Raw genomic sequence first — 23,720 nt, forward strand, 5'->3', positions numbered from 1 at the left:
GCGCCACTAGGGCACCTCCTCCTGGTTGCGCTGGGGATTACCTCTTTCTGGTCCAATGCCCCCTTCTGCCACCCTATGCATGCCCTGCCGCCTCTCGCTCTGAGACTCCGGGTGCTCTCCCTTCCTGGCCTGGCCCTCCAGCCAAGTCACTATGTGTTTTCCCCCTTCCAGGGTATCAAAAGTCTTTCCTTATGAACTGTCTCAAGCAGCCTCTCCTTTCACTGCCCAGATGGTGCCACTTCCCCAGTAGCTGGTAGGGGAGCCCGGGCCTGTTCTCTACTCCAGGTTCCGGCTCAAGGACCTGCTAATTAGCAGCCAAGCTCTGCACTGTCTTAAACCTTGGTGCTGTTTCCCTGAGCCTTTTCCTACACCCTCTCCCCTAGGTTTCCTTCCTTCCCTCTCTAATGTACAGAGAATGGCTACCGGCTCCCGCCCTGCAGCCCCCTTTCTATTGCCAACCTCCTGGCTTTATACCAGCCTGCCTGTTCCTTCTCAGCTGGGCTCCATCATCAATCAGCCTTTCAATCCCTGGCCCTTCCCCAGGGGCAGCCCCTCTGGTTAACTAACCTAATTTAACCTGCTCTGCCTTGTGTGTGGTGGACACCCCATCAGACTCTCACAGGCTGTATTTATACATTGATTATGGTGCAATTAATCTTCTGAAACCACAAATTCACATGACCACTGGAACAAACTAGCAAGGGAAGTGGTGGATTCCCCACCTCTTGCTATCTTCAAATCCAGACTGGATGCCTGTCTGGAAAGCATGCCTGAGCCAAACACAAGTGATTGGACCCAATACAGGGGTGACAGGGTGGACTTTAGTGGTCCGTGCTATACAGGGGGTAAGATTAAATGAGCTAATGGTTCCTTCTGGCTTTACAGTCTATGAATCTATGAACACCTGCTACCGGATGCTTAATGAAAGAAAACCAACCCAGAGATAACTTCATAGAATCATAGAATATCAGGGTTGGAAGGGACCCCAGAAGGTCATCTAGTCCAACCCCCTGCTCAAAGCAGGACCAATTCCCAGTTAAATCATCCCAGCCAGGGCTTTGTCAAGCCTGACCGTAAAAACCTCTAAGGAAGGAGATTCTACCACCTCCCTAGGTAACGCATTCCAGTGTTTCACCACCCTCTTAGTGAAAAAGTTTTTCCTAATATCCAATCTAAACCTCCCCCACTGCAACTTGAGACCATTACTCCTCGTTCTGTCATCTGCTACCATTGAGAACAGTCTAGAGCCATCCTCTTTGGAACCCCCTTTCAGGTAGTTGAAAGCAGCTATCAAATCCCCCCTCATTCTTCTCTTCTGCAGGCTAAACAATCCCAGCTCCCTCAGCCTCTCCTCATAACTCATGTGTTCCAGTCCCCTAATCATTTTTGTTGCCCTTCGCTGGACTCTCTCCAATTTATTCACATCCTTCTTGAAGTGTGGGGCCCAAAACTGGACACAGTACTCCAGATGAGGCCTCACCAATGTCGAATAGAGGGGAACGATCACGTCCCTTGATCTGCTCGCTATGCCCCTACTTATACATCCCAAAATGCCATTGGCCTTCTTGGCAACAAGGGCACACTGCTGACTCATATCCAGCTTCTCGTCCACTGTCACCCCTAGGTCCTTTTCCGCAGAACTGCTGCCTAGCCATTCGGTCCCTAGTCTGTAGCTGTGCATTGGGTTCTTCCGTCCTAAGTGCAGGACCCTGCACTTATCCTTGCTGAACCTCATCAGATTTCTTTTGGCCCAATCCTCCAATTTGTCTAGGTCCTTCTGTATCCTATCCCTCCCCTCCAGCGTATCTACCACTCCTCCCAGTTTAGTATCATCCGCAAATTTGCTGAGAGTGCAATCCACACCATCCTCCAGATCATTTATGAAGATATTGAACAAAACCGGCCCCAGAACCGACCCTTGGGGCACTCCACTTGATACCGGCTGCCAACTAGACATGGAGCCATTGATCACTACCCGTTGAGCCCGACAATCTAGCCAGCTTTCTATCCACCTTATAGTGCATTCATCCAGCCCATACTTCTTTAACTTGTTGACAAGAATACTGTGGGAGACCGTGTCAAAAGCTTTGCTAAAGTCAAGAAACAATACATCCACTGCTTTCCCTTCATCCACAGAACCAGTAATCTCATCATAAAAGGCGATTAGATTAGTCAGGCATGACCTTCCCTTGGTGAATCCATGCTGGCTGTTCCTGATCACTTTCCTCTCATGCAAGTGCTTCAGGACTGATTCTTTGAGGACCTGCTCCATGATTTTTCCAGGGACTGAAGTGAGGCTGACTGGCCTGTAGTTCCCAGGATCCTCCTTCTTCCCTTTTTTAAAGATTGGCACTACATTAGCCTTTTTCCAGTCATCCGGGACTTCCCCCGTTCGCCACGAGTTTTCAAAGATAATGGCCAATGGCTCTGCAATCACAGCCGCCAATTCCTTCAGCACTCTCGGATGCAACTTGTCCGGCCCCATGGACTTGTGCACGTCCAGCTTTTCTAAATAGTCCCTAACCACCTCTATCTCCACAGAGGGCTGGCCATCTCTTCCCCATGTTGTGATGCCCAGCGCAGCAGTCTGGGAGCTGACCTTGTTAGTGAAAACAGAGGCAAAAAAAGCATTGAGTACATTAGCTTTTTCCACATCCTCTGTCTCTGAGGAACTTGGTCAGCTCATTCCCCCCACACCAGTGTTATTACAATAGGGGGTCTGATTCACAAAGACAGAACCAGAAAAATGGAGACCTCAGACTACACCTATGATTTAGATCTGTTATATACCATAATAAGCCAAATTCATCCCTCTGGAAGTCTGTGGATGAATCTGGCCTGATGTCTGCAAAGTTCTTTGGCTATGAAATGTGCTCTGTAAGTGATAAGTTTTTCATGCTACAAGAAGTGCCTTTCAACCTCCAAATAAACCAACAGAATACAGAAGTAATACAGGGATAAAAGCATCTACTAAAGAGACTGCTATAGGACATGATTCTTTTTTTAATTAAAATTTAAAAAAAAACGTACATATTAAAAAACAGCAGCAGTAAGCAAGAAACAACCGCCTTCCTGAACCAGATTATTCTCCCCAAAGAAAATACAAGCTTTTCAAACAAACCAATAGAGCAACTAGAAACAAGCGGAGCAATAATAAATACTACTACCGGGCAAAGGCCCAGAGGTGCCGACAGTTATCTGATTGACAGTGCTCACAACACTTAATCTGATTCAATAAACCAAGTTGCCAGACACCCTTTGCCTTGCGAGAACAACTGTACTTCATCAAAATGCTAGAGACCTGCGCCTCCCACAGGTCTGTCTTCTGACTCAAGTGTCATGTATACAATTCTAGCTTCAAGGTTAGAGAAGGTCTTTCATGAGAAGATCTGTTCCTTTGCCCAACTTGGAGGCTTTCCCTCTTGCTATCATTTAGTTATCGAGCAAGTGTAAGATGGGGGTGAGAGGTGTAATTTTTTATCTGAGGTCTCAGATACCTATGGACTAGGACTCATTTTATTACGTGGTTTGAAGTCAAACTAAAGCCAAAGTCTTGACTAATGGAGGAGAATCCAGCGGCTTTTTTCTTTTTTGCAGTCTGCAAAGCATCCAACAGATTGCTGGTGTGCTGTGAAATTCTGGGATTCCACCAAATTAACACCTTAACCGAGAGACAACTTGGGGCTTTCTTGTACTGTATAATCGCACATAATATCTCCCCCTCTCCTTTCTTCCCCTCATCTACACGCTCACACAGGGGGTTTACAGCCATTCTCTCCAATTCTTCTTCAAATTCACTCTGGATCTTCAACAATCTTGTGCCCCCACACATTGCTCTAATGAAGGCCAGGCCTCTTCCTGTGTATGTCTCAAGGCCTCTACTCCATCCTCATCCTCTCTGCTGCCTCTGACATGATCAGTCAGACCTTCCTCCGTGACAACTCCCTCTTCCTTTCCTCTCGTGACCTCTCCTGGTTCTCCTCCTACCTTTCTGCCTCGTCCATTAACCTCTTCTTTGGCGGCCCTTTCTCCCATCCTGTGGCCCCTGGCCATCCCTTTGCAACATCTCTTCCTCCCCCATTCTGGGTCACTGTTGATCACAGGAACCTCCTCTCTTTCCCCATTCTTGATCAATGTTGATCATAGGCCATTCTCTTGGTAGTTCAGGCCCAAAAGCTAGGGTCATCTTCATTAGTTCCTCTTTATTACTCCTAGGTGGTGTCCAAATCTTGCTGCTTCTTGCTTTAGAACCTCCCTGAAACCTGGTATTTCTTCTCTGTTCTCAAGGCTCAGACTCCCAGGCATGCCCTTGTCACCTTCTGTCTGGATTATGGTACCCTGCCCTCCTGCCTGATGCCCACATCACGCTCCCTTCTGCATGTAGTTCGTACAAAGTGCAGCCTTGTCTGTCCTTTTGAGCACATCAGCCTCCTGTTTTGAACCCCTCCACTGGTCCCTCCTCTTCCATCACACCCAGGTCAAGCTTCTTATGCTCCTTTCACGTATGCTCTCCCTTGTCTCTTGTGCCTCCTCCTCTCTTCCCATTGAGGTCAGCTTCATTAATCCATTTGTCTCCTCTGCCCAATACCATCTCCATGCCATCTGTCATGCTGCCTCAGTGCATGGAACACCCTTCCTGAGCCAGGACCTGATCTCTATTGATTGTCTCTTGCATTTCTTCTGCAATACCTAAAAGAACTTACCTGACCAAAAACAACGAGGAGTCTTTGTGGCACCTTAGAGACTAACCCATTTATTTGGGCATAAGCTTTCATGGGCTAAAACCCACTTCATCAGATGCATGGAGGGAAAAATACAGTAGGCAGGTATATATATTATATTATTCATGTGCTGTAATATATATACCTGCCTACTGTATTTTTCCCTCCATGCATCTGATGAAGTGGGTTTTAGCCCATGAAAGCTTATGCCCAAATAAATGGGTTAGTCCCTAAGGTGCCACAAGGACTAATACAGATACAGATTTTTTTTTTTGCTGATACAGATTAACATGGCTACCCCTCTGAAACCTGTTACTTGACCAAGACCTCTACTTATTTCTTTAATTTACCAGATGAGCAGTTTCATGCAGGCTGAGGCAGTCAAATGATGGTTGGGAGGGGCTTAAGGAGACTGGAAGCATAGGTAGGTGCTGCTATGGGACGAGATGAGGGGGTTGAAAGGTGGAGGAAGGATGGAACAGGGAAACCTAGTGTGTTTAACTTAAAAAGGCCAAGCAGAACTAATAAGCCATGCTCTATTTCCTGCCTCCTCACCCCCGATACATCTGCTTATAAGTGTATCCCTTTCCCTCAACCTCTCTTTGTGTCCTTGGCCTCTGAGCTCTTCAGGGCAGAGAATGTGTTCCTCTGTGTTACAAAAGCGTTTAGCATGTCTGGGGCCCTGCGATGATATAAACAGCAATAGATCCTCATCCAGGTTCAACTGCCCTATAATTCTGCAAGAAGTCCAGATCCCCTAGTTGGATTTTTCTGTAATTTACAGAAATTCTCTGTTGTCTTTTCTGATCCGACAGTGATGGGATTCAGTATGACAACGTGGAGAGAGCGATAAAGAGGTAAATGAAAGGGATCTAATGAACCGCTCTGCATTTCCTGTTTCCCCTCTACTGCTTCCTGCCTTTCCCTTACTCCTCCTTTACCCCCAGCACCTCCTGTGCCAGCTTCACTATCATACCCTCCACCCCTCACATCCACGGAGTCGCCTACAGTGGGAGTTCAAGGGCAACACTTGACGGATCTTTAAAAACCGGAGAGATACCATCTGCGTATGGGCTGGTCTCATCACGTTTCTTTCCCTTCATGGTGCAAGTCATTTCTCCTTCCCACACGCAGTACATCAGTCCGTAGCCATATGAAGCTGGCTGCTGGGATGGGGCCATCTCTTCTTGGAGCATTCAGAGGCAGGCAGGGAAGTTCCCTGCACAAGCGAGAACCCAAAGCGTTGCCATATCTCATACAGACGGCATGCAGCACACTGGCTCGCCTGCAGGAAACATATGTCACCAGTTAAACAGATCATGAAAGCTTCAATCACTTCCTTATGCTGGAGTCTGGCTGGGCTCTTACCAACAGCAGACGTCTTCAGCTGCCTCACTTGCTTGCAGAAGGGATGGGGATGACTTCAGGATCTGCCACAAAGCTTCCTCAAGCTGGGCTGAGGGGAGATTCACACCTTCCGCCCCCAGCACCGAAGGACCCAGCTCCAGCCAAGGTGAGAGATGCCGCAGATTCATGCCGTTTCTGTCACACTCTCTCCCAGTCTCCCTCTCTAAGGAGATGAGCTGGCTCCACCCCTTTGAGAGGAGCAATAAAAAAAACATTCAGAAAGAAAAACAACTTCCTGTCAGTGCCTTGTTAGCTCCCCAGCACCGAGAACCGTAATGCTCTGCTCCCCACGTGCGGATCTGTCTGCAGTTCTCATTCCAGGGCTGTTAAAGACGGGAGAGCCTCATCAGGTCTCAGCCAGCCAATCCCTTGGGCCAAGAGCAGAAATGTAGTTTAGCAAAGGTTCTACTGTTCTGAAAGGCAGCCTGCTATCTCTGCGGGGGATATCCCACATCTGCTGCTGCAGGGCTCTTACACCTTTCTCTGAAGCAGCTGTAGCTGGACACTGTCAGAGTCACAACACTGGTGTCAGACTGCCTGGAGTGACTCAAGCGCATGAGTACCAATCTCAGGGCAGACTGCTATGAAGCAGGGCGCAAACCCTACATTGGCTCTGAGTTCTGTACTTAGATTTCACCAAACATTTATTACATGTAATCCCTTCAGGCCCCACAACAGCCTTAATATGAAATCACAGACAGTCCTCTTGGGCACTTTGATCTATCTCACCACCCTGGGAAGTTTGCCTTTTTGATAGATGGCCCCTTACCCCCCAAAATCACAAAAATATCCAGTATCAGAGGGGTGGCCGTGTTAGTCTGGATCTGTGAAAGCGGCAAAGAGTCCTGTTGCACCTTATAGACTAACAGACGTATTGGAGCATGAGCTTTCGTGGGTGAATACCCACTTCTTCAGATGCATGTCAAAAATATCCAGGTTACTCCCAGACCCAAAGGACCAGTCACTTACTCCAGGTCAATAGCCCCTTAGATCTCACACCAAAGACAATGCTTGTAGCCAAACCTATAACAAACTAACTGAAGACTTATTAACTAGAAAAAGGAAATAAGCGTTATTTACAAGATTAAAGCAGACAATCACACACACACACAAACAGTGTAAGAATGAGTTACAGCCTTACGTTTCAAAGGTAATAGAGGTTTCAGAGAAGCAGCCATGTTAGTCTGTATCCGCAAAAAGAACAGGAGTACTTGTGGCACCTTAGAGACTAACAAATTTATTAGAGCATAAGCTTTAAGGGAATAGAAGCTCCTATAATACGCAAGGTCTATATGTCCCTTAGGACTAACACAGGCTAAGTAGCTGAGGATCCCTTGTTTATGCCTAGAAATCTTGCCTCCCCACCCCCCAGAATCCAAGCTGCAAAGAGATACAGTTCCTCCTTGTTAGGGCTTTTTATTTCTTCCCCCTTCTGCTTTGAGTTGCACACTTAACTGATGGGAGGAATTCACTAGCAGGTCTCCTCTTCATGGCGGTCCCGGGGGTGGGGTGGGGGAGCAATCAACAAAGTCTTTTGTCCTCTGATGTTCCACAGTAGTTTCCCCGGTGTCAATGGGCCTTCTCTGTTCGGAAGGACCAAAAAAAAAAAAAAGTCTCCTTTGGAAATCAGCATTTCACACTCGTTCAAGTCTCGTTCCTGTGTGGTGAGGTACAGAGGGTTACACTGAAAACACACAAACGTTGCCGATACCTTGGGATACAGGTGTGATACGTGAGACGAGTGCATGCTGTAACTCGCACGCATTCAATGCAGTCTACACAGAAGGCACATTTTTATCATTCTAAGGCCTATTTGAACAATACCAGACTAATGCCAGCTGCGTGGTTGTCACTTCCACTTGAGACATGGCGACCTTGGCATGAGCTGGCCCCTGGTTTGCCAGCATCAGAACTGGACCAGCTGGACCATGGATCTGACCCAGCCTGGCAATTCTTACGAACCGCAGAAAGACCCACTGATGGGGTCAGATTCAGGCTGGGGTGAAGGGGGCTCAGTGATGAGGTCAGGCCTCTGCTGGAAGGGGAGTATGGATACCCAGGTTACAGTCATGTTTTATCCCAGCGGTTCCCAAACCTTAACAACCCACAAACCCCTTTCACTAAAATGTCAAATCCCGTGAGCCCCCTCCTAAAAATGAATATTTCCATGGATTTTTCTCCCTTACCTCAGCATAAATTATAAAAGAAGTGATCTTGGAAATATAAAATTAGTTTTTATGACATGGTTATTATGCACTATTAATTATTATTTATCATTACAGTATTTTATTACATTATGAAAATGGCAACACTCTTCCAAAATCTCACTTTTGTAGTTTGTATCACTTTTGATTATGTCTGTTATAAGACAAGGCTTCTGTCAGAGGTGCCAGTAGAAAAAAGGGGTGCAGGAACAAAGCCCCCGTGCACCCCAGGGCCTGGGAGGGGCACCGCCCGAAAAGTGGGGGGCCCCACGGGAAAAAAGAGGAGGAACCCGTGGGGAGGCGCGCTGACGCGGGGGCGGCATGTGACTCTCGTCGCCCCCCCATACTGGCGCCTCTGGCTCCTAGGTTTCATCAAGGAGTATCAGATGTGAAACAGCAGGAAGGGATTTAAGAAGCCAACTCAAAGAGTTCCTCCTACACAAGCATTCAGGTCTTGAGCAGTCCAGGCAAACAACGCACTTACAACAAAGCTTAAACTTGTTCTTCATAATTTAAAAACAACACTAGCCGCCTATTTAATTCTAAAAACAGCAAAAAATATCCACCTCCCTTGCCATTTCTTATAAGGAGTCTTGAAGTTTCAATCTCCTCAGTCCAGTCCTTGCCTACAGACAGCCCCCCAACCTGAAGCAAATACTCACCAGCAACCACACACCACACAACAGAACCACTCACCCAGGAACCTATCCTTGCAACAAAGCCCGTTGCCAACTGTGCCCACATATCTATTCAGGGGACACCATCACAGGGCCTAATCACATCAGCCACATTATCAGAGGCTCGTTCACCTGCACATCCACCAATGTGATAGATGCCATCGTGTGCCAGCAATGCCCCTCTGCCATGTACATTGGCCAAACTGGACAGTCTCTGCGTAAAAGAATAAATGGACACAAATCAGACGTGAAGAATTATAACATTCAAAAACCAGTCGGAGAACACTTCAATCTCTTTGGTCACTCTATGATTACAGACCTAAAAGTGGCAATTCTTCAACAAAAAAACTTCAGAAACAGACTCCAACGAGAGACTGCTGAATTGGAATTAATTTGCAAACTGGATACAATTAACTTAGGCTTGAATAAAGACTGGGAGTAGATGGGTCATTACACAAAGTAAAACTATTTCCCCATGTTTATTCCCCCCCTCACCACTGTTCCTCAGACGTTCTTGTCAACTGCTGGAAATGGCCCACCTTGATTAATCACTACAAAAGGTTTCCCCCCTGCCCCTCTTGTTGGTAATAGCTCACCTTACCTGATCACTCTCGTTATAGTGTGTATGGTAACACCCATTGTTTCATGTTCTCTGTGTATATAAATCTCCACACTGTATTTTCCACTGAATGCATCCGATGAAGTGAGCTGTAGCTCACGAAAGCTTATGCTCAAATAAATTGGTTAGTCTCTAAGGTGCCACAAGTCCTCCTCTTCTTTTTGCGGATACAGACTAACACGGCTGCTACTCTGAAATCTCCTCAGTGTGATAGATATGCTTGCTTTGATCGGCTTAGCTCTTGGAAGTCCCCACGGCTCCGGGCTGCTGGCCCTGTGCTGCCCAGGATCCCTATGGACAGCTCTGTCCGCCATTAGGGAATTTTTTTCCGAGAACCGCCTATAAGATTTCGTGAACCCCCAGAGGTTCATGTACCCCAGTTTGGGAACCACTGATTTATCCTCTAGTGAAAACTCCATCATCTGGGTGCAGCCGATACCACCTTGCTAAGTGCCTTATAACGGTGTAATAATAACTCTTTATTCCCTGTGCTACCACCACTGAGGCCAGACTCTTCCCACTCACGTGCCTTCAGTACTGGGCAACGATGGAACAAGCGTCCAAGGCCCTGTGTATGAGATGGTGTCTCTCTGCTCTGGGTAATCCAGGGCAGAAGACACGGATTCACTATCCTTATCTTGCCAATGGCATTTCCACCAGCTCGGCACAGATGGTGTGTAGGCAGAGGAGAGCTCTCCTGGTGCAAATCTCTTAGCGGGTACTGATACCTCCTAGGGGGAGACACACACAGAGTTGTCTTTCCTGGACTACGTAAACATAGCTCTCCTCGCATCTCCCTCCCTCTCTGTGTTGCTTTTTCTGTCTGTTCTCAAAGTTCTCCTTAAGACATGGGGACCAGTCTTCCCCCCGGCCTTCTACAACATCTGCTTTAAAATGTGCCCAATAGCCCAGTGCAGACCCAGTAGGCAAACCTCTGCCTTATAAAACACAGTGCCTCGCACCTTGTGTCATCACTCGCCTCTGTGCAAAGTAGAGGTAAAATGGTGCCATTGTGCAGTGGGAGCAGTTTGCACCCAAGGTGCACAGGTGCTAATAACTCCATAAGGTGCCAGGCAGGCGAGAGTCAGACCAGTCGTGTTATTAATGCTCCGGATGGACCCTGGCACATCCAGTCAGTGACACACCACTTGCCAAATACCCTCTGTCTGTCTTCTACCAGACCCCTTTGTGCGAGTCTGAGTGATAGGGTACTTTCAGTTCTCCCTCTTGCAATTCCTCAGTCCTCTGCCTGGGAGGGACCCTTCTCCAGGGCTTCCCAGCGGAGCCAGCATGGGGTGACCAGATGTCTCAATTTTATAGGGACAGTCCCGATTTTGGGGTCTTTTTCTTATATAGGCTCCTATTACCTCCCACCCCCTGTCCCAATTTTTCACACTTGCTGTCTGGTCAGCCTAAGCCAGCCACCCTTCTGCAGCCTCCCCTGCTAACTGCAATCTCTCACCCTTTCTAGACACCCTGTGACCCCTTCCTTCCCAGCTGGATCTAATATCTGTATTGGGCCATTTGATCCTTAGCCAATCAGGCTCAGCTGGGAAGATGGCCGATTTGTCACCGGCGAGGCTGGGTTTGACCCCTCTCCAAGAGCCAGCCTGCCTGTGACAATCACTAATCAGTCTCTGATGGTCTTGCAGGGCTAAAGCTGTATGTCTCCGCACTTTGGAAAACATCTGGGACCTTACAGCATGATGATCTGGCAGGAGCAGGGACTGTGTGCTGGGTAGATGTAGGCAGGTGGTGTTTTATAACCCCAGACCATTGGCATGGCACAGAAGAAGGAAAAGGAGCACAGCTTGCTGAGAGCATCAGCCCTAGTTGCTGAGAAGTCTTGCTCAGCGTGTTACGGTAAGAGCCTTCCCAGATAGGTTCCCAACATCTTTCAACTGCAACTAAGGGTGACCTTTTCATTCATGCGAGCGTATTGGCTGGACTGGGGTATTGCTAGCAGTCTCCAGTGGGTCCATCCACTACTCCAATCAGCTGCTCCTAGTGGCAAGAGGCTGGCAGCGCAGGCTTTGAATAGATCAGGCCACCGCGCCGGGAACTTTGGTTGGAACTGACCTGGCACAACAAAACCTGGGACAGTACCGGCCAAAATGGGAGTGCTGGCAATCATGCTCCTTAGGGACGGAGGGTTAAGATGCTGGTGAGGAGTCCTGCCAATGCAGGTTTCAGGCTGGATGACTCACACGGTCCCTTGATGTAGGATACTTTAGAACACACATTAGTTACGTTTCATCTACTTGGCTTTATTTCTCACTTTTGAAGGCAAACTTTCTGCTGAGTTTTCCAGGGTCTTTTATGTATTGAATTTTGATTCAGTCAAATGACTGGCTTCCCAGATCCTAGCACCAAAAGGCAGGACCCATCCCCACCTCATCCCCCCACGGGAAAAGGGTTTCATGACACTGATGGCCCATGGCAGGGGGTCAGAAACCAGCCTCTGAGGGAGCCATCCAGATACTCGTATTAGCCCTGGCTGAACAAACTAATTTTGAATCAGTCCTGCAAAACAGGAGTGGTTCCTGGACGGACTGCTCATCCCAGGTGCCACAAAGACAAACCGAAGATTCATGCCTCTGGTGGATAAAATATATCAGCCGCCAGGAAAGAAAAATTCAACTTACAAGAGATGGTTTTCTTCACATAACTCACTACAAAACTGCTCATGGGGATGCTGGGAATTATCGGCGAAACGCTGCTGCTCAGATATGCATCCCCGGTTGTCACTGGCTACTGGAGGACATCCACACACATGTCTGAGGGAAGGATTTAGCTCTGTTTGTCTCAAATAAGATCTCAGCCCTTGTCAGGGGATTTTCCAGAGAGAACAGATACAGGCCAATACTCTGAAGCACACCTTGCCTTCCACACATTTTTACATGTCACAGGATCTACTGTAACTCTCCAGCTCCTCGTGGCTGGAACAAATACTTATTTTCAAATTCAGCCTCTATTTCAAAGAGCCCTTTGGTTCCATTTATGTTCCATTATGTTCCAGGGTTTCTTTCTTGATGTCCATTCCTTGTCTTTTACACAGAGCTTGATTCACTGAAATTTACCAACAGTTAAAAATATTTGAATTGGCTCTGTAAAAATTCACACAAGTTTAAGACCGTTTAGCACCTGAATTATGTTTTAAAATGTTGCCCAATTTGTAAGCATCATAAAAAAATCTGAAATAAGTTATCTTGGAAATAACTGCAGGGAAATTACAATGCTGGCTTCCAGCTGAGAGGCGGTGACCTGCGCACTCGCTCGGCAGCTCTGTCTGTGACTAATGCAATGGGCCAAGTACAGCACTGCAGGGCCTTCCAGGGGCTATATTTTAGTCATTGAGTTGGCCATAACTGGGGGCTGTTTCAAGACTGATATTTACTTAGCTCGCCTCTTGTCACAAGAGTGTGTGGTTGTTCCAAGAGCCTGTGTATGTGACACTTGTAATCACCAGCTTTAATACAGACACATCACACTGAAACCAGAAACAGTGATGGGAACCATGTATAACCCTTCTGCCCGTCAGAGTTGGCAGCAACGGGGGCCAGGTTCAGTATCTAGGGGTTCTGTTCCAATAACGGAATGCAAAACCCGCTCGAGCCCCCACCCAGTGACCTGGGACAAATATATACCACCTCCCCGGGCGCCTCTAAGAGGCAATACTTCCCCTCTCGCAAGCACAGAGTCTGAGCCCTGGTCTACACTACGAGTTTATGTCGGATTTAGCAGCATTAAATCCGAATTAACCCTGCACCCGTCCACACAATGAAGCCATTTTTTTTTTTGACATAAAGGGCTCTTAAAACTGATTTCTGTAGTCCTCCCCAACGAGGGGATTAGCACTGAAATCGACATCACCATTTCGAATTAGGGTTAGTGTGGATGCAATTTGAAGGTATTGGCCTCCAAGAGCTATCCCACAGTGCACCATTGTGACCACTCTGGACAGCACTCTGAACTCAGATGCACTGGCCAGGTGTACAGGAAAAGCCCTGGGAACTTTTGAATCTCATTTCCTGTTTGGCCAGGCGAGCTCATCAGCACAGGTGACCATGCAGTCCCAGAATCGAAAAAGAGCTCCAGCATGGACCGAATGGGAGGTACTGGATCTGATTGCTGTATGGGGAGAGGAGTCCGTGCTATCAGAACTATGTTCCAAAAGATGAAATGCCAAAACATTTTGAAAAATCTCAGAGGCCATGAGGGACAGAGGCTACGTCAGGGACGCAACACAGTGCCACGTGAAACTTAAGGAGCTCAGACAAGCGTACCAGAAAACCAAAGAATCAAACGGATGCTCCGGGACAGATCCCCAGACATGCCGCTTCTACGCTGAGCTGCATGCAATTCTGGGGGGGGCCGCCACCACTATCCCACCCCGACCGTGGACTCCGAGGATGGGATACTCTCTGCCATGGCTGAGGATTTTGCAGAAGGGGGAGATGAGGAGGAGGACGAGCTTGGAGAGAGCACACAGCACACCGTTTTCCCCGACAGCCAGGATCTTTTTATCACTGAAATACCCTCCCAACCCAATGAAGCCTTTTAAAATATAATACATGTTATAAAAGCAAGCGTTTTTTAATGATTAAGTAGCCCTGAGGACTTGGGATGCATTCGTGGCCAGTACTGCTAGTGGAAAAGTCTGTTAACGTGTCTGGGGATGGAGCGGAAATCTTCCAGGGACATCTCCATGAAGCTCTCCTGGAGGTACTCTAAAAGCCTTTGCAGAAGGTTTCTGGGGAAAGCAGCATTGTTCCGTCCTCCATGGTAGGACACTTTACCACGCCATGCTAGTAGCAAGTAATCTGGTATCATTGCATGACAAAGCCTGGCAGCATATGGTCCCGGTGTTTGCTGGCATTCAAGCAACATCCGTTCTTTATCTCTCTGCGTTATCCTCAGAAGAGTGATATCATTCATGGCAACCTGGTTGAAATAGGGGAATTTAATTAAGGGGACATTCAGAGGTGCCCATTCCTACTGGGTTGTTTGCCTGTGGTTGAAAAGAAATCCTCCCCGCAGTTAGCCATGCGGTGGGAGGGGGGGCCATTGGTGCTGAACTGTTCACGTTTGGCTAGCAGGGATCTTCCCTGATACCAGCCATGCAGTGGGGGGAGAGGAAAAGCGATCATCCCAGAGAATTGGATGGGGGGAGAGGGTTAGTTTGGTTTCTGCTGCTGCACGTTAACAGGAAAACTGCAGCAGTAAATGGCCAGCTCAACGGGCTTTGCTTGGTATGGGAAAGGAGGGGGCTGCTGTTATTAAGGTTGCAGAAGCCGAAAGACTGTGGCTTACCATGGCCGCCTGCAAGCCGAATTCTGTTGCCCGGCCCTGCATGTGTGATCTCTAACACCAAAGCGGCAGACACTCAATATAAGATGCAAAATGCGACCTTGTACCAAAATCTCATGTGCTATGTAATGTGAATAGTGTTGTTCACCATGAAAGAGTATAGCCATTGTTCTGTAAAATGTATCTTTTTAAATACTTCACTCCCTTTTTTTCCTTCAGCAGCTGCAAATCTTTCAAGCCTCCCTCCTCCATCCCAGAGGCTATCTCAGATAAGGCGGCGAAAAAAAATGCACGCACGATGACATGTTCTCTGAGCTCATGCAATCATCCAGCACTGACAGAGCTGTGTGGAGGGACACAATAGCAGAGTACAGGACGGTGGCTGATGAATGTGAGGAGAGGTGGCAGCAGGAAGATCAGAGGAGGCAGGAGGCAATGCTGGGGATACTGCGGGATCAAACGGACATGCTCCGGTGTCTGGTGGAGGTTCATGAACTGCAGCAGGATCACAGACTGCCACTGCAGCCCCTGCCTAACCGCCCTCCATCCTTCCCAAGTTCCATAGCCTCCCCACCCAGACGCCCAAGAACGCGGGGTGGGAGGCTCCGGGCACCCAACCACTCCACCCCAGTGGACAGCCCAAGCAACAGAAGGCTGGCATTCAAGAAGTTTTATAGTGACCTTTTCCTTCCCTTCTACCCTCCTCCCACACCCCACCCGGGCTACCTTGTGAGTTATATCCCTATTTTTATAATCAATTAATAAAGAATACATGTTTTTTAAATGATAGTGACTTTATTTCCTTTGCAAGCAAGCTGTGATCAAAGGCGGGAGGGTGGGTGGCTTACAGGGAATTAGAGTCAATTAAGGGGGCAGGTTTTCATCAAGGAGAAACAAACAGACGTGTCACACAGTACTCTGGCCAGTCACGAAACTGGTTTGCAAAGCTTCTCTGATGCACACCACTTCCCGCTGTGCTCTTCTAACCGCACTGGTGTCTGACTGTGCGTATTCAGCGGCCAGGCGATTTGCATCAACCTCCCATCCCGCCATAAACGTCTCCCCATTACTCTCACAAAGATTGTGGAGCGCACAACAAGCAGCAATAACAATGGGAATATTGGTTTCGCTGAGGTCTGAGCGAGTCAGTAAACTGCGCCAGCGACCCTTTAAATGTCCAAATGCACACTCTACCACCATTCTGCACTTGCTCAGCCTATAGTTGAACAGGTCCTGACTACTGTCCAGAGTGCCTGTGTACGGCTTCATGAGCCAGGGGATTAAGGGGTAGGCTGGGTTCCCAAGGATAACTATTGGCATTTCAACATCCCCAACAGTTATTTTCTGGTCTGGGAAGTAAATCTCTTCCTGCAGCCGTTTAAACAGACCAGAGTTCCTGCAGACGCGAGCGTCACGAACCTTTCCCGGCCATCCCACGTTGATGTTGGTGAAACGTCCCTTGTGATCCACCAGTGCTTGCAGCACCATTGAAAAGTACCCCTTGCGGTTTATGTACTGGTTGCCCTGGTGGTCCAGTCCCAAGATAGGGATACGCATTCCGTCTATAGCCCCACCACAGTGAGGGAATCCCATTGCAACAAAGTTATCTAGTATGACCTGCACATTTCCCAGATTCACTACCTTTGATAGCAGCAGCTCAGTGATTGTGTTGGCTACTTGCATCACACAATCCCCACAGTAGATTTGCCCACTCCAAATTGATTCCCGAATGACAGGTAGCTGTCTGGTGTTGCAAGCTTCCACAGGGCTATTGCCACTCGCTTGTGAACTGTAAGAGCTGCTCTCATCTTGGTATTCTTGCGCTTCAGGGCAGGGGAAAGCAAGTCGCAAAGTTCCACAAAAGTGCCCTTACGCATGCGAAAGTTTCAGAGCCACTGGGAATCATCCCAGACCTGCAACACTATGTGGTCCCACCACTCTGTGCTTGTTTTCCGGGCCCAGAATTGGCGTTACACTGCATGAACCTGCCCCATTAGCACCATGATCTCCAAATTGTGGGGGAACACGGTTTCAGAGAAAAGTGTGTTCAGGGCCTCATCACCATGCTGCTGTCACCTCCTCACCTGTTTTTTTGGGTCCTGGATCTGCGTAAACTGCACCATAATGTGCGAGGTGTTTACAATGGTCATAACTGCTGGGGTGAGCTGAATGGGCTCCATGCTATGGCGTCTGCTCCTGCTCGGGCAATCCAGGGAAAAGGGCGCGAAACTATTGTTTGCCATTGCTCTGGCGGAGGGGGGGCGACTGACGACATGGCTTACAGGGTTGACTTACAGGAAATTAAAATCAACAAAGGGGGTGGCTTTGCGATAAACAAAATGGCCCCCTCAAGGATGGAACTCAAAACCTCAAGGGTAGAACTCAAAACTGGGTTTAGCAGGCCGTTGATTTCACGGAGGGAGGGAGGAGAAATGAATACAAAACAAATCTGGTCTATTTATTGTTTTGATCCACTTCATCTATCTTTATACACCTTGCTGGCAGCAGACTGTGCAGTACGACCACTAGCCATCGTCATCTCCTGGGTTCCCGGCAGAAGACGGTGCACTACGACTGCTGGCCATCGTCTTCTGCTGGCTGTAGATTAAAAGACAGTGCACTGCCGGTAGGACTGAATTGCCATGAGACAAAACTTAAAAGGGAAATGACCTGGCTGAGTCACTCCCATGTTTGCCCAGGCACCCCTGACCTCATCGAGGTCGGTTAAAAGAGCACCCTGGACTATGTCGACGACGGCTACCAGTCATACTGCACTGTCTGCTGCCAAAAGGCAATAAACTGTTGCTGTGTAGCAATGCAGTACCGCATCTGCCAGCGCCCAGGAGACGTACGGTGACAGTGAGCTGAGTGGGCTCCATGCTTCCCATGGTATGGCATCTGCACAGGTAACTCAAGAAAAAAAGTGCAAAACAATTGTCTGCCCTTGCTTTCACGGAGGGAGGGAGGGAAGGGGGAGCCTGACGATATGTACCCAGAACCACCCACGACAATGTTTTAGCCTCATCAGGCACTGGGATTTCTACCCAGAATTCAAATGGGCAAAGGAGACTGCAGGAACTGTGGGATAGCTACCCACAGTGCAATGCTCCGGAAGTCAACGGATGCCTTGGTACTGTGGACACACTCCGCTGACTACATGCACTTAGAGCATTAGTGTGGGGACACACACAATCGACTGTATAAAAACGCTTTCTACAAAACCGACTTCTATAAATTCAACCTAATTTCATAGTGTAGACAAGGCCTTAGTGTAGCCTTTTAATAACAAAGAGAAACAATATGACATTATGTTGGGGAAACACCACCAACAGGATTCCTAACACAAACCTTGAGCAAAAACCTACCCCAAGCAAATTGGGCCGTGTCCTTTCCCTTTGGTTCTTGAGTCCAGCAACCCAAAAGTCACCCGAAGTCCCAAAAGTCCAACAACCCCAAAGTCCAAAGTCCAGCAACCGAAAAGTCTCTGTCTCTGTCCTTGGTGAGTCCAGAGTTCAAAAGTTCATCTGCAGAGTTTTAACCCCCCCAGCCTGTGTGGAAATGGGGGTGGGGGGAAAGTAAAGGGGCACCTTACGTGCTCTGACAGCTGACTGCCCCACCTCTCCGTGGGTTTCCGCTACAGCCTTCACGGCCAGCCGCTCCTCTCCACCAGCTCCTCCTCCCCAGTAGCCGTCCTGCGAACCACTCCACCAGCTGCTCCTCTCCGGTAGCCATCCTGCGAGCCGCTCACCAATGTATCTTCAGGCTCCCCACTACTTAACACAATACTCAGTGATTTCAGCTCATAGCAGGGAAGCCCCAGCACTCTACTATTACACAGTGGAGGTAGGGGGGGAGAAAAAGGAGGTGCAGCTAGCATTTAGGGACCCATACCACAAAGTACAAATACCTCTCCCCAACTTCTCTCCATTCACTGAGCCTTGGAACCCATGCCCCTTGCCTAGCAAGTACTACTTAGTTGATGGCGAGTCCCTCCATCATAACAAAAAGCCAAGTACAGTTCCACTGTCCTTGATTCACATAATCAGGATAAAAACACTTTATTCTTCCTGCCCCAATAACAGAGAAACTGGGGATCCCACAGCAGCCAAAGTGACCACGTAGGCAGGGTGGGTGTGAATATGCAAATGAGATCAGCCCCTGAAGTTCTTTTCCACAACCCGCCACAACTCACCACCAGATGTCAGGGTAGAGCTCATCCGGACTCTGCTTACACATGCAATGGTGCAGCCACAGGAAAGCTGTATAGGATGATGGGAACTCCATGGATGCAGGGGTGCGGGGGAATAGGTGAGAGAGGAGATGCGTAGGTTGTGAGCCTGAGTGATAGAGACGATGGTGATGCTTGAGATTGGACCCTCCACTCCTTAGTAGATCAGGATGCAGCTACCCTGGCTGAACCAGGACTTGCCAGCCAGTGTCAATGCTATGGTAGACAGAGCATGTCTCAAAAAACCATGAGTCGTGCCTGTGTTCGTCCTCACACGGTTATTGCCACCAATAAAGCAGCACAGGCTGGACTGAGCTGTTAGGTGTAGACAAGCCATTGCTGTCTAAACTCTGCTGTCAGTTTTAGCACTGTAAGCTCCTGAGGACCAGGACCTTTCTCTATCATTCAGCAGCAAACACAGCAAATAAAAACACCCTTTCCAACAGGCTCCTGTTGCAGCTGCCACAGACGCTAGAGAGGGCAATAGCCCAGGCCCAGCTCCCTGTCGTATTAGCGTTCTCTCCCAGCTCCCCTGGGAGATGATTCTACAGCTGAGTTCTACAGACTTCAGTGTAACTTGAGAACTTCATTGCATCTCATTACCCTTCATTACACCACCATATCCACACTCAATAATTCTTGCCTTCCTAGGCATCTGCAGATAATTGTTGTGTCTCCCTTAGTCATTACTTAGCAAAAACAAGATGTACCCAAACCCTGGCTTTCAACTCAGACTCTCCAACTACATATTTGTTTCTCTCTTCTGAGCTCCCCCTATTTTGTCGATATCTTCTGGATAGGGAGGTATCTGGAATTAAACACAACATGCCAGATTCTCACAGGCAAAAAGGGAGTGGAAAGTCATTGGCTCTCCCCAGTGTGGGGAAGACATCCGCGAACACAGAGCCACCTTAGCCAGCTCATATGCCAACCTCCACAGCCCCTACCATAGGTGCACGTCTACAGGATGCTCTAATCTATACCGGAGCCAGGACTGGTATAGAACTGGTTCCAAATTCAGCAAATGCAGCCGGCTCCCCCTGCAATCCCCCTTCATCTGTTTCACACGTGTAAGCTAACGTAATGCCATTGATTTCAAAGGAGCTGCACATGTTTACACTTGCAAGGAATCTGGCCCATGTCCCAGGTGCATCTGACCCACAGCTATGTGGAGAGGAAATATTATTACCTCGGTCCCATGAAGCAACACCTCTGTGCATGTAGCTTCAAACTGGCCTGGCCTTTTTTGAAGCCATGATCTATGCAAACTCGGGTCTAATTTGCTATCCACTGGAAGGGGAGGGACACAGGAGGAGAGGAAGGTGAGATGGAGTGATTGGAAGGTCATGCAAATCATCCGCAGGGGAATTCTCAGCACGGATCCCTAGATCCTGATTGCAGACAAGGCCCTCAGCCTTGAAAGCATCCCTGAGGCCAGACTAGATGGTGTCACCAAACTAGTCCTGGCAGAGGCTGCTCTGGCAGGCTGCCAAGTGCAGCACAATGCAAGAGTTTGCACGAACCACATGTCATAAAATTAAACTACACTACGAGCAACATAAAGATCTGCAGCAGAGGAGGAAAAGCTGCGGGCAGCTGCTGGGAGGAAATCCAGCCCATTTATCCATATTTCCATTCCCAATCTGTCTCCAATGTAGAAGTGGTTTCCCAGCTCACTGACCCTGTGATTCTTTCCAGAGCTCCTCCATCCCAAGGATTCAGGCTGTTCGGCGTGTTGCCCTCCTGCTTCCCTAAACTCCTAACAGATTTCTTGCCGCGTCTTCAAAGGGAACAAACCAGCAGCGATGGCCACAGCAAGAGTTTTTCGCAAAAAGCTGTCCAGTTATAGCAACCTGCTGCAGCCAACTAAAGCAGGGATCGGAGGTGTGTTTTAAAGCTGCCCATCCTTACCACAGAGGTAGCAGGTTTGAGGAGCATGTGCCATTGGAGGAAGGTGTTAATATAGACCAACCATGCAGGCTTCAATTAGGCTTCTGGCAGGGAATAAGTTAGCCAAGTTCTGTTGTGCTGCCAGGTCATCAATGGATCCATCAAGCAGTGCCTGCAAGGCGCCAAATCTATCAGCTTCCCCAGACAAATGCCATCCACAGAGAGCCATTTCCTGCCTAATCGGTATCAGCCCCATGCCTCCCTCCCTGGCAGTGTGCTTTACAGCCCACTGTAATTGTGTACACAGTGTTTTACAGTAGGTAAATGACATCACACACACACACACACACACACACGATACCCAAAGACTTTGTATTGCCTGGGCTCTACCAAACGTGTGCAGCGCCTCAGGGCCCGAGTTTGCAGGCCATACACAGGGCAGAGCAGGACCCTGTCTTTGGGCCCTTCGGGGCTCAATGCCAATTTGTATTCCAGTTTTCACTGAGGCTTTGAAGATACCACCAGCCCTGCAGCCCCTCAGCTGCTGCCCCACAAGAGAGAGGTGGTTAGTAACACATGCAGCATGCTTGGTATTCCCCCAGGTAGAGTCTGTGCATGCAGGGCGAAGGGGCTGTACTATGTTCCCCACCCAGAGCAAAAGGTGGAGGGCTGTACTGTGTTCCCCACCCAGGGTGAAGGGCAGGGGGTTGTGCCTCATTCCCCACCCAGAGCAAAGGGCGGGAGGAGCAGGGGGCTGTACCTCGTTCTCCACACAGGGCAAAGGGCAGGGGAGTGCTGTACCGTGTTCCCCACGCAGGGCGAAGGGCCGGGCGGGGGGGGGCTGTACCTCGTTCTCCACATAAGGCGAAGGGCGGGGGAGTGCTGTACCTTGTTCCCCACCCAGGGCGAAGAGCTGTACCTCGTTCCCCATACAGGGTGATGGAAGGGGGGGTGCTGTACCATGTCCCCCATGCAGGGTGAAGGGTAAAGGGCGCTATCTTGTTCCCCACTCAGAGAAATGAGAGGGGGCGCTGTACCTGGTTCCCCAAGCAGCGTGAAGGGCAGGGGGGTTGTACCTGATTCCCCAGGGAGGGCAAAGGGTGGGGTGGTTCCTCATTCCCGTGCAAGGCTTGAACACGCAGGGCATTCAAGAGAGTCAGTGGAATGTACATCGCCAAGTTTTCTAAGCATGACAGACGGGGATTGTTTTGGTTTTCATGTGGTCTCTGATGAAAGGGAACCTGAAACAGAAGCAGATTAAAAAAAAAAAAAGGAAATTTTGCAGAATGAGGCTGCAGCTCCCCTTCCCTATAAACAGTGTTGACAGCAAGAGACGGCAGTGATGGGGGCACCAATATAAGAGCCTAGACAGACAGGTAATTTGAGGTAAAGTGTTTCTCTGGTGATGTTCAGGTAAAAGTAGCCGCGTTTTGTTAAAAACCAAAGCCCAGCGTCCTTCCGGAATAGTAAGATGGGCAGTGGGCTCATTCTTAAAAATCCCTGGACCGCTCTGGCTCCATGCTATCTGAATACAAGAGGATTTTCTCTCTCTCTCTCATTAAACCCAGCTGATTTGCAGCTTGGCTGCATACCCAGGAGAGTCTATTTGGACAGATTCACCTCAGTCGGGCTGTTCCTCCCTTTCTGAGCAGGGAGAGCCGTTTAGCATTCTCTGCACCTCCAGCAAAACATTTCACTTCTTCATTTGATGAGCTGTCACATATTCTTAAAGTTAAACCTCTTCACAAACATTTGCTATTCTGGGAAATAATTTCTCCTGTTTAAAGATTCATTGATCCTGGGTGTTTGAGAGAAAACAGCTTCCCCATCCAACCCCCCTTCCTCTGGTAAGAAATCACTGCGGGGTACGATCACTTCCGATAACAATAAACACTAGCTTGGCCCCCAGACCAGTGGTACAATTTCCACAGCCATGGGCAAAGGGGGTATATATCCTAAAGCATCCAATAAAGAGTGTAAATGTTTTAACATGGGAGCGTGGGTATAAATTGTGTAGAGCTTTATACATGTAGCAGAAATACAACCCTGCTGTTCAGATGGTGTAAAACATACACTACAGTGGAAGTGATTCATTGGAGTAAAGTGGAATCAATCATACAGCATTGGTTTTTAATCCTGTACCCTCATGTAAAGACCTACCAGCCTCGGCGGTGATCTTATCAAACCAATTCTCACACCAGTGGGTCTGCTGGCCAACCAGGAGAAAAGGGAGCAATGGAGGAGGATAAGGAAAGAGAAACCCAATGACTTCTCTGCCTCAATCTTCACTACAAGGGACCGTGGGGAGACACCTGCTTTTTTCCGGGTAATAAAGATGAGATGCTGTAAGAAACCGTGTCAAAAGAGGAAGTGCTCTTGGAGCAAACCTGTAAATTAAAGAATGAGTGTGACAGCCCAGATGGTTATACCCAAGAGCTCTGAAGGATCTTATGTTTGAAGGCCCAGATCCTTAAGTATTTAAGCACTTAACTACCATTGACATAAGTGCCTAAATACCTTGGAGGAACTGGGCCAAAGGGCTGTTGTTAAAAACAAACAAATCATACATCATTTGAATCAGCTACTCGTTAAAATCAGCCTCTCTTCTAGGGGATGGAGGGTGGAAATTTTAAAAGGATGTTAGGGGCGACCCTGGAGATGACA

At 48.5% G+C, this 23,720-nt stretch overlaps 1 protein-coding gene across 2 annotated transcripts in view; it reads right to left on the bottom strand.

Annotated features, from left to right (window-relative positions):
• Window positions 1-7,629: 7,629 nt before the first annotated feature.
• The window catches only part of LOC311526261 (uncharacterized protein), a 102,673-nt gene continuing 86,582 nt past the window's right edge, over window positions 7,630-23,720 (bottom strand). The window contains exons 4-6 of one of the 2 annotated variants that reach the window (XM_084639128.1): window positions 22,133-22,297; window positions 9,142-9,223; window positions 7,630-7,711 (exon numbers count right to left, since the gene is read on the bottom strand). In XM_084639128.1, coding sequence (XP_084495254.1) covers window positions 7,698-7,711; window positions 9,142-9,223; window positions 22,133-22,297 — 261 coding nt within the window. In that variant the 3' untranslated portion in view covers window positions 7,630-7,697. Of the gene's footprint in view, window positions 7,712-9,141; window positions 9,224-14,247; window positions 14,573-22,132; window positions 22,298-23,720 lie in introns of those variants that run through there. The other variant, XR_014712978.1, reaches the window with a different exon arrangement.

Source organism: Lepidochelys olivacea (assembly GCF_965140295.1).
Source record: "Lepidochelys olivacea isolate rLepOli2 genome assembly, chromosome: 9".
NCBI lineage: Eukaryota > Metazoa > Chordata > Testudines > Cheloniidae > Lepidochelys > Lepidochelys olivacea.